Source organism: Fulmarus glacialis, unplaced genomic scaffold (genome assembly GCF_000690835.1).
Source record: "Fulmarus glacialis isolate BGI_N327 unplaced genomic scaffold, ASM69083v1 scaffold17353, whole genome shotgun sequence".
NCBI classification, from domain to species: Eukaryota; Metazoa; Chordata; class Aves; order Procellariiformes; family Procellariidae; genus Fulmarus; species Fulmarus glacialis.
This window is the reverse complement of record NW_009202465.1, coordinates 1-11,937: the sequence shown is the minus strand read 5'-3', so window position 1 is coordinate 11,937 and position 11,937 is coordinate 1. Positions and strand designations below refer to the sequence as shown.

At 39.5% G+C, this 11,937-nt stretch overlaps 1 protein-coding gene across 1 annotated transcript in view; it reads right to left on the bottom strand.

The window, feature by feature from the left end:
• NPC1 (Niemann-Pick disease, type C1) overlaps nt 1-5,014 on the bottom strand; it is a gene marked incomplete at its 5' end in the record, with an annotated part of 21,741 nt that extends 16,727 nt beyond the window's left edge. The window contains 5 exons of the mRNA XM_009574306.1: nt 760-1,009; nt 1,651-1,818; nt 2,742-2,917; nt 3,518-3,624; nt 4,892-5,014. Of these exons, the coding sequence (XP_009572601.1) occupies nt 760-1,009; nt 1,651-1,818; nt 2,742-2,917; nt 3,518-3,624; nt 4,892-5,014 (824 nt within the window). The remainder of the gene's footprint in view (nt 1-759; nt 1,010-1,650; nt 1,819-2,741; nt 2,918-3,517; nt 3,625-4,891) is intronic.
• Between the last annotated feature and the right edge of the window lie 6,923 nt (nt 5,015-11,937).

Genomic DNA, 11,937 nt, shown 5'->3' with positions numbered 1-11,937 from the left:
TTTTAAGTCAAACTTTCAGTGCCTCTTTCCCCCCCAGCCACACCTCCTGACAAAGTATGGTGTGTTACATGTGCAACAAAGTGTTTAACAACAGCCAGAAGTAACGGAGGCTGTAATGAAACACTGCATGTGGTAAACAGGCCTCTCCATCACTGGAATTTTCCAGCTCATTCAGATTACAACTTAAGGAACAAGTGATTTGAGGAAGAGAACAGGATTGCATTTTTACTCAGTCATACGGGTTCTCCAAGATATTAGTTTATTAGTGTACTGACCTAGTCTTAAGCATTGTAAAACCCCACAGCTTCTAGAGAAGTTTGACATTTGAGTATGGAGGCAGTTCACTGCTCCTGGAAGGCAGTGCTCTGGTATCTTAATGCATACCATCCAAGAACAGACACAGTTGAACTGAGACTTTACTCTTTACCACAAAGGCTTAATGTCAACCAGATGAAGCAGATACATGCATTTTCCCAGACTTTTACATACTCTCAAGTTCTTGCTTATGGAAGTTGTAGATTTGTGTATTTGATCCTGGGATGCCATGAGAATTGCACAGCAACTGAACCAACGTCTGCATTCACTTTCTACCACATGGTTTTAGGTGTTAGAACACTCCCTGTAAGTATAAGCATCTGCCACATAACATGACTTTTGGCTGGGTGAAGAAGTAGAGACACAAGCATTCTGTCCTGGGCAAAGGAAGTTTTTAGGGAAAAGGCAAATGACTTTCAGAGCTGAGCATTTTGAATGCTTTACCTGTAACACCAGACTCCAAAAACTAGTGCAAAAAATATGAGTAAAAATCCCATGTAGGAAATCCACATGATGACATACACAGCATCCAAGCCAAACAAAAGCCAAGGAGCAGGCAATGGAGGGGGTTGAGGTTTTGGACCACAAACAATTGAACAGTCCTGACAGCTGCATGGTCCTGTTGAATCATCCATAGACTCATTACAGCCTTTGGTAGCATTGTTCATAGGATTCATTCCATGGACAGGAACATCTATGACAAATCACAAGTTGCACAGCCGGTTTACTACCAGGTAAAAATTCAGATCTTCACAACACAAGCTTCCCAGTTAAATGAGTTAACTCTTCATATGAAAGCCACTAGCCTCTATACAGAGCAGCTTTTCTTGGTCTTAAAGCTGAAGAAGCCACTGCCTTTTCCATAGCAGATACCAACTATTTACAGTTGTCTACTAATTAAATGCCTGGTCACGTTTTAGAACACTTCAGTCTGTAAAACTAATAAGCACATACTTTTATCATCCCAGCAATGATTTGTCATCCCCCTCATCTGTTCAGACTGTGAAATCTGTAACAAGTTCCTTATAAAGAAATCACAAAGGATCAAGGTACTGCCCTAGCTTCCCAAGGAATACAAGCTACCCAGTTGCCTAAGCTCAGTCCATCCCTTAATGAGTTTTGAGATCTACACAGCAAGAAGTGGCATACAAAGCAAGCGCAAAGCATGACTTCCAAGCAGAAATCAAAAAAGATAATCAGTTTATCTTACATTGCTTTGAAAGTCTCTGACTGCAGACATTCATTGCTGGGCAGCTGTTTAACAAATCAGTGTACTAGCTGTAACACATAGCCTTTGACAGAAGCGTCAATGCCAAGGACTATTCAGTTTCTTACCTGAAAAGATAGGAATAATGCTGAAAGGAGTTTGTCCATTGTCTTTACTAAACATGTACTCAATCCAGTTGGTCGCATTGCAGTCCTTGACGTCCTTCCCACACAGCAGCCCCAGTGCTTTAACATTACTTGATGGAGCCTCCACATCTTTGCAGGCATTATACATTGCTAGGAAGAGTGCATGAAGACAGAAGAGCCATTAAAGCAATGTTATGATAGGAAATACTTGGAATGCTTACTCAAATAATTAAAGGCTCACCAAGTTCAAAGACCACGATTAGAGCTTTCAAGAGGAAACATCTTAAGATAGTGAAATAATGCTTTCAGTTGTATTTACAGTATTGAAGGTTGCAATGCTTTGTTACAGCTATCTTACTCCGAGTAGGCCACCTGAATCTGCATTACGCTAGAACCTACTTTACTGTTTCCTCTCAAACAGTACTTAATATAAAGTTCCTTTCAGGGAAAGTTATGACAAATATTTAAGATACTTTTGACCTATAGGCCATATATGACTTTCAAGTGTCTGATAACTTGATTAAAGGTTACTGCATAAAGTGTACAAAGACTGAATTAATGCTTCAACCTTGCTATAAAGCAAAAAAAAAAAAAAAAACCACAACCCAAATTTGTTTGTTCTTAGAAAAAAATCTTTGGATTTGACAAAGGACTAGAACAGTCCATTTCAGGAGGAGTGAATGCCTCTTAGAGAAACACTGTAGTGCACTGTGTACAAACTTTACTATCATACTTGCCAGACAGTTTCAAAATCAGGTAGGCTTCAGACATTCAGTAGTTGGCAACAACTTTGTTAAAGTCATCAGGGTTATCAGCTATTAACCATTTGTATAGATGTCCAGTCTCAGCTGAGTCTTCAAAAACAGTTATTAACAGTGTCAGTGTAGTGTCTCCTACCCAGGCGGAAGTTAAGTGTTCCAGCAGTTTCAAGGGGGACCTACTGGTACCTATTTGATGCCTCAAGCTTCAAAAGACAGTCAAAGAGATGTTTCCCCCTCCCAATTCTTCCTGAGAAAGCACTGGTCTTGCTACCTTGACAAAAGCCTAGGTAAATTAACACACTGTTCACTCACCATTCGCAAAGCGTTCTCCAATAAAGTACTGCAGCTCTGTGATGCTACTTTTGTTCTCTTTTAAAATTGGATCATAATAAGGTATGGTGCTTGTGACATTCAAAAAGTCAGACTGATTTGGACTGCAAGTCAGTTCACAGAAGAGGTTTATCAAGTTGTAAAAACACGATGGACATCTGGGTAGGAAAGTCAATGAACAGCAATCAGATTAAGAGGTAAAGATGCAAGGCATATCTGATTTGACCTACACAGCAAGTGTAAACATTCTGCTCAGAGTGACAGAACAAAATTAAAATTCTGCAAGATTTTAATTAGTAATAAAACATTAGTTGGTGCTTAAAATTGCTTAATACTCATCAGTAGCATCAACATCATTCACAAGCAAAATTGCCTTCCTCAAAGAGCGGATACAAGCAGAATTTGACTAGAAATTGAAGGAAAACTTAACTGCTGCTAGCAGGAAGACTTCTGTTAGAACAAGAAGACTGATCAGTACTTTATGTCACCCTCTTCTGAAGGCTTCATTACAAATACAGTAGCTTGGGACAAACTAAGGTAATATTTATTCTACCAACTAACTCAATCCAGACTGCAAGTAGTTGTTTGATGAAATTAAAGCCTCCCAATATGGAAGAGGAAGTCTCCCCAAGAGCTTGCTCCAATAAGCCGTTAAATGAAACTACCACCTTTTCTACAGTCTACTTGAACAGAAGAGCCTTATTGTGCTTTCTTATTATGTTACAAAGCTCTAGTTGCTTTGCCATTCATTAGCATACCTGGAGAGAAACTGCAGAGGCAGCTGCAAGTTGTTTTTCAAAGTCTGAAGCTGACGAACATCACAGCAAGTGCTAACACTGCCGAAGAATAAACCTGGACAGAGTTCCTTAAATAAAAACAGTATTGAGATCAGCGGGGAAGGAAGGAAAAGCATGTTCAAGACTTCAGAACTCATTAAAGTTATGTGTTCTGCCTCAGCATACTTCAGAAGACAGTAGCTGTTGCTGTGGGAGATCCATAGGGAAAAAAAAAAAAATCAGTCTAGCCAATGACATTTTTAGAGAATAAGGAGAAGAATCACTTCTTTTATGTAAGGCATCACTTCCTTTTAAAAAGCCCCTTCAGATGATCTTTAGTCACCAGGGTCTATATATAGAATGATAATGGTATTTGAGAGTCTATTAGTAAGAGGACAACCCATGTTTATCCAAGTTGAAAGTATTGCTGCAGCTTATCCTCTACTACCTTCCAGACAGTATCAGATTTCTAAAGTCTCAGAAGGCAAGCCACTAACCACAAAATCATTACCTGGAACAGCTATTTCATGTTCAGTTTATAGAAGAGACAAATGCATTTACTACAGGTATAACTGATAGTAACATATAAGAACTGTACATTAAGTCTTCAGAAACTGTATAAAATATGTATTTAGCTCACGTATAAGACACTCCTGCCACCAGCCAAACCATTGTTTAACTCTGTAGCTATTTCACACTTTAAAGCTTTGAAATATCATCTGCCAGAAGCCAAGTCTGGCAATATCATCCTATATTGTGAATCAAATCCACAAACTCTATTTTGACTTCGGTTTTGTTCACTTTGGCAGCTAAAGCCCAGATAAGGAGTTATGGTCTCACACTAAGCACAGCTAAGGAGACTGAACTTTGTCCAAGTTTGCTCCATTTGAATGAGTGTCAGTTACCGCCTTCCTATTAAAGGAAGAGATCAGGAATGATCATTTGATGGAAAACATAGTTTAGTCTTGTCCTTCAGAGATCAGAAGGGCATAACTGCGGAATGTATCATAGTTTGGAAAAGTCCTGAAGAAAACAGTCTGACTAAAGAGTGCTCAAACTAGAGAGAAAAATATGCAGGAAAGTGAACCAATCCTATATTTAAGGTTATGTTTGTGAAAGCCTGTAATCACATGTGTTGGAGACTTTCCATATCTCTGAACAGAAACTGAGGTATATTACCTTCACACAGTTGGGGCTACGAGCTATATCTGAGAAATCAGAGATAATCTGTTCACTTTCTCATCAAGTTAGGACAAGAAAGCTAAAGGTCACAGTGCAGGCCCAACAGAACCCAATACAGAACTCTAAAGTGTAGGAGAATTATTTTTTAGCAGCAGACCTCCAAAAGAAGCTCACCTGCATTAAGTCATAGCCATCCTCCGGTAGTGCTATTGGTGGTCCATCATATGCACAGTTGTATCTCTTGTCTCCAGAAGCAACTCCACATTCCCCATACCAGACACACAATTGTGGAAGTACCTAATCAACGTGAGATAACTGATTAACTGCAAGGAATAGTTGCCAAATTCCTCAGCTATTTTAGAGTTTATGTGCTACCATTCCAAAAGTCATTTACAATCCATATTAGACAAATTCCTGCTAATTTAAACATCAGCATGTACTACATAAAACACCCATTAACAAAAGCATGTTTTTGACATGGTGCACATCACCACTGATCTTCAGCTCAGCTCCCCACCCTTCCTTGCCCAGTCGAGAAACAGGAAGTGCACTGTCTATAGTTAAGATGAAGTACAAGAGTTACTCAAGAAAAACCTAAATCAATACTTGAAAAGCACCTCCAAATACAAGGTGATGTAGAAAATAATTTGTTCATGCAAGACAATGCATGTGATTAGTGGGTTAAACTGTCACTTTAGAGCACGAGTCAGTGTACATGGAGAGAATGTATTGATTACATGCAGTATTTCAGTTCCTCCTGCCACCTTTTAATCCTTCTTGCAAACTCAGTCACCTACAGTGACAGATTGAGGAAGCGGCAGCATAAAAAGGATTCTGAAGCAGAACTTCACAGCTTTGCACTCACCATAGAATGCCATGTATTGTTACAACCTCAAAGGATGCTCTCCATCACCACTTACAAGCCTAGGCATGCAACATTTAAATGGGCTTACAGTGCTAAGTAAAAAGAAAAAAGCTTCAAGTCTCATTTTAAAGATATTTTGATTTAAGGGACTATTGGAAAATTCAGAAATCGGTTCTTTATTATGTGCATAAAGTAAAGAAAGGAAATTGGAAAACAACAATGGCACCTTGCAAACCTTTTATTTTTGTTCAGTGGTACTGACACTAAGACATCTGAAATGCTAAACCAAAATATTTATTCTGAAAATTAAAACATTTAATGCAATAACAAGTTATTTACAGGAAAAGCTTTAAGACAGCTCCAAGGTTTTCCTATGCACCTGGGCTGCAAGCGGAAAGCAGACTGCACAAACATCTACTACACTTCTGCCAGTTCTGATCAGAAGTCTGCATGGTACAGTTTGAGAGATAACTGACCTATTTTTATCTCCTGAACAACCTTGACCTAGCATTTGTAGAAACACCATATGCTTACACTGCAAGGACAGACTGCTGTGCTTTGTGCTTGACCATGAATAATATTGTTTACTGACCAGAGAGGCCCCTGAAAGGCTGTATTCATAATACCCAAGAGCTACCCAGAATTACAATGCCTCCACAACATTCATTTTTGTGCTGAACAACACTAACAGTTCTTCAAAAAGTACATCAGTAATTGTTTTTTTATCAGGGACAATAACCATCACCAATTTACCTGACCCTGTTAGAACTGTTGTCTTTTTAACTTTACCTAGGCAACATGGCCCGATTCAAAGTTACTCACTGTAAGCCAGGTCCAAAAGTCAGTTTAAGTACCACCCATCCAGATCACTTTCATTTGTCTACTCTAGCATTTCTTCTAGCTAAACCTGTGATCAGCTGCTAAGTATCACCATATTCTTACATAGAAGTTGGAAAGCACCCCTTAATATTGCACTTCTAAACACTGAATGTTTTAACACCAGCATAAGCCAAAAAGTTAAATTCCCATAACTTGGAGACTATTTACAGAAACTACATAGATTAATTTGATGCATGAACAAATTTACAAAGAACACAACACGTCCTTGATGCAAATTTAGAAGTCACTATCTTCACCTCTGCTTCCTCACACTTGCATACCCCAGTTTTAATAGCAAACAATCTACTAGTGGGGAAAGAAGATGTTTTAGTGTTTGTATGTACCAGTGTCAGAAGTGAATTAACCATCTCTTCAAGAGGAAGCACAGATTCACTGCTATTCTTGCAAAAGGGCAAAGAATTTTGAGCTGCTTACTACAGCCTGTGAGAACAGAATTAGCTATTTCTTCAATATCAGGCTGGCTTCCATGTTTAGTCTAGAATGGTTTGTAATCATACTTTCTATGAACACTTTCTAAAAAAACACTTTCTAAAAAAACACTTTCTATGGTTCATTAAGTCTTGTTATCTAACACTTCTTTATTTTTAAAACCCACAAATTATCAACCTATCAATCTTTTCAGAAAGACTTAGCTTCTTCCAGAGTGGAAAGTGTGGTAAAACTGGTAAAGCAGTTACCAGTTACAAAAAACTTATCAGGGCACTTCTTACATAGAAAAACTTAAATTAAGTTTCAGCTACCACATCAGGCTGACTGATAGTTCTATTGTTTTAAAAGTGTTATCTGTATTTCAAGGTAACACTTCCTTGGTTATAACTACACAGATACAAAATAAAATACAAGCTGTATTATGTCTATAAATTTATCTACAAGGCTTTTTGCATCATTTTCAGGACAGAACATAAAGCAACTTACTTGCACATGACACTTGGTCATGCACCAAAAAGTATACAGCTAAACACACAAGAAAATAAAGCAAGATGAGCTGTTTCGGCCTAGTGTTAGTTTACACTTGTAATCTGAATAAAGAATTTAGAACCATATTACTTAAGTTCCACATCAATAAAACCTACAATGGAAAAACCAACATGTTTATCACTCAAACTTTCAGCCTGTTTAGAAGAGCTGAACAGATCAGTTACTTTTAACTACTAGAAGAGCATTTAGACCTAGAACTGCAAGTTTGAATACTCTATTTCAGTATTAACACTAAGAATTCAATTTCAAGACAATCTAAGATTAGGTATTTATGCCATGACCTAGCAGGATCTCACTAATAAAAGTCTGAATTTGTCCCTGAACTGGTAAGCTTTGGTGATCCTTGATTTACAGTGGTTGAACCAAGTCAATAAGCCTAAAAAACTCCAAATCATTCGAAGTCAGCAGCCTAAAGTCACCAACATACCTCTCAGAATCAGCAGGTCAATAGCATGCTCATCACCGAGTCAGCCACAAAATACAGGAGAGGGCTGGTCTCCTAGGATTCAGACAGTATTCAGGGATACTACAAGTAACTAAGTAACTACTCCATTATCACTGATAAGATATAGCTGGAAGTTCTTCCCCCAAAAACCCTCTAGTAAAAGCTAGAGTAGGTTACGGAATAAGACAAGTACTTTGCTCTTTCCATTCTTTCAGAAGAACATTCCTACACTGGTAGGAAGAGATACGGATGAGTAAGTGTGGTTGTAAATAAGCCGTAGTTAACAAATCCACTGTTTGCAGAGTCAAACTTTCAAGTCACTTAAGATTTGGGTGAACAATCATCTTTCTTAAATGGGTGAAAGCCCTCCTAGCCCCAAAATTAACAGAGAAATGCTGTGTTGAACCCAACTGCCTTCTAAACAAGGCAAGATACTCCATAAGACTTGGATCAAGACTTGATTGTTGTTGGTTTTGTTTTTTGTTTTTTTTTTTTTTAAAAAGATCACATTACTAAGTGCTCCATATTTTAAAATGGGACTTTCCTAAATACTTTACAAAGCAATAGCAACATAACCTTAGATTAAGGCTGTTCCCTCCTGCCCCCAGCACAGCTTAGAAACCATCTGGTAGTACACTAACACTAGCCTTCAGTACATCCCCACAGTTCAGAAAAGTATATTCCTACTTCTGGTAGATGTATTCTGTTTGAAGAGAAATTTCACCTCAGGTCAGAGCTCCAGGAGCCTTAATAAAGAACTTGCACACGAGCAAGTATGGGCATTTCACGACTATTAACATTCTACAAAGGTTCTGCTACAGCTTTCTGGGTCCCAGGCATTATCATTTGTTTGTTATAAAACTAGCATTCCAACAGATCATAAACACATTTACTTCAGTCCAAGTTTCTTCAACTGCATGTTGAAACAAATCAATAATCTTCAATGCTTCCAGCAACATTAGCCATCACCAACAATGAATATGTAGCTGTTAAGCAGAAAGAACAATGATGATGTTGTGTACAGAAACAGCAACTATTTGTAGTCTTGCAAATACCAGATGACAAGGGAACTTTGTTTGGCTCTCCAAATTAAGATGACTAATGTACGGAAAAGGCAACAGCATCAGATACAGCTGTTTCCCCTTCCTTCACCTAGGGTGGTACATCTGGGATCTTGCAGGGCAAGAAGAAACATTCCAGGAAACAGCATACTCTTCCCTCCAACCCCCTTAATATCTAATCCACATCACACTTAATAGCTGATATTGCCCACTAGGTTGAGAAATTGAGTTCTAAGGAAACACAATACCACATTACCTTTAAAAAGTGGCAAGACTGGTTTATGGAAAAACAGGTGACCAGGTCAAGTTTGCAGATCTGCCCTAGAAGTTGCATGTTACCTCACAGCCCTCCCTATGAGAGGAGGAGGTCCATGGACTAAAGGAAACTTTACAGGTTTAATTCTTACTCTTACTTTGTCTCTTTCAGTAACTTGTTCAAAGGCAGTCACTTCAGAGACAAGCTTTATCTGCCAAGCTCATCCTGTTCCCTTGCTCATAGGTAAGGGACTGTTCCCTTTCAGGCAGAAAAATCATTAGCTACTCCTGGTCGGGAAAAGCAAGCCCCAGTTCTGGAGTTACCCAAGCACACTTCACATGTCACGGGAAAGTCAAGGTCAACTAGGAAGAGAAAGTTGCAATAATGGTAACAGTTCGGTATCTGTGGGAGCGAGCTGGTGTTAGCTGACAATGATTTATTGGGAAAAATACACACTTACTGCAGGCATGATCAGAAAGCACAGGGCCCCTAACTAGCAGCTGTCTGCAACTAAGGCCATCTGCACCAAAATACCTCTGATGCCCTGCAGGGGAATAGTAATAATACTGCACAACACTTAGATTGTTTTGTCTATTGCCCAGCAAAGTAGTATTCAGTTCTACTAGTCATTTCCCTCAGTCATCTCTCCCCTTTTAAGAAGGCTTCCTCACTTTCCATCCAGGAAGACTATGAACTTAAGTCACTACTTAAGTTACTTCCCAGAAAAATCAGGAAAGTGGTTACTGTCTTGTTCTGAAGCTACACTGCCATCCTTGCCAAGCAAGTTGCTCCACACAAGCATTTCAGAACTTCGTGCCCAAGGTCAGGTAACACCACACTGCAGGCCACTTGGCAAGTTTAAGACAGAGCAGCACCTGCCATTAACATCTTCCCGTACGACTCCAGAAACTCAAATATATCCTACAGCTTGGGATGCTGATAGGAAACGCGTGTCCAACCTTGCTTAGCAACTAATTTGACAGCCTATGTTTTAGTATAATTATACAAAGATCAGCTGAAACAGCTGCCATTAAGCACATAAGATGCCATCCAGTACAGTAAGATGTTCATAAGAGAACAAGAACTGTTTCAAGACTTCATCCTCCTGTAAGTCCACATTCAGAAACAGGACTAAAGGAACCACGATTTTCAATGTAGTTCTTAGATGGTATTAATGGGTAGTTAACTATCAACCAGTAACAGGTTAGCTAGCACAAGTCTTGTACCATGCACTGTTCAGAGTGAAAGATACATCCTGTACAGGCTGAACATTTCAAGCTCATTGTGAAAGTGTACATAATGGAAGGATTGCAAACTGAAATGCCATTCTAGTCCACGGACTTCTTTAAGAAGAAGAAACATGACATATGGCACTTCGGTTTATACACACCACAACTGAAAGCATGAAAACATTACACTACCAGCATACTTGAGGGAGAGAACAGGTTCACCTTCACAATGCTGCTCTTCTGCAAACATCTAACATTATGTAGGCTCAGTCTAACTAAAGGACTAGCTTCTCTTTGAAAGATATCAAGGTCCACTTTGTGCAGTGTTAGGCTGTAAATAAGAGTTAATGGCAAAAAAAATTCAAATTTTGCCTTCTTACATTAATTTTGCCTTCTTACGAAACCGAAACCTGCATGTTTAAAGTCATTTTGCAATGTTTACTTCTTACGCACCACAAAGCCACATCCTCTACAATGATCCCCTAAATCTTAGGGGAACTTGTTTCAAGCTCCTCTAGCTCAGTATTCTTCTGTCACCTAAAGGAAAGCATCTTGTCATTTCCTTACCAGCATAGGACACACCTCATTTCTACAAGATGGTATCTCCCTCCAAAAACATTACACAAAGGAGTGTTGTTATGGTGTGAAGTCTATTACCTACCCACCTGGAGATCATGAGTCATTACTAAACAACCAGCTTCTCCAGTGGTAATAGAAGAATTAATTCCTAGTTTTCTGTTCAAGCTCTTTAAAGGTTGTTTAAAGTGGATACGAGAACAGAACCTCAGCACACACACAGGATGACAAACTTGTGAGTTTAAAAAGGATTAAGCATAAAACTCGACCTAGAAAGTATGTTTCCAAGTTGGTTAGAGAGGAAAAAAAACCAACTCTAAGGCTTACAAGACACTCCTTGTTTCTCCAGAGGAATGTGGAGTATCTCACTGCTATCTTGGACTACAGCATAAACAAAATGTGACCGAAAAGAGAGAAGTGAAGGTTTACACTATTTTTTCCTAAAGTATCACGAAGTCCGACTTATTCTAGTCCTTAATTTTAAGGAAATGTGTAGTCTTAATCTTGGCACATCAATAAATAGCAGATCTTAACTACACACAGCCTATTACTTCCAGGAAGCTGTCACCTAGCACAAGAAACACTCTAAGCAAACCGAACCAGACACTGAGGAGATATACAAGCCTCTGCAGGAACATGTGACTGTATGGCTACTCACATGCACAGGGCATTGCATAACCAGGGCACACCACAGGAAGGCGGCATCCCGGGCAGCTGCTGCGGTGTGCAATCGCAGGGGGCTGGGACTGGGCAGAAGTTGAAGTCTGCTGAGCCCCAGCACGCCCGCTTTCGCGCCGCAGGTGCTCCCAGGCCGGCCTGCTCTGTCACCGGGCTGTCCCGCCCGGCACCGAGTCGAGGAGTGAGCGAAAGGGGAGGAAGAGCCCCCCACCGGGGACAAGGGGGGGACACC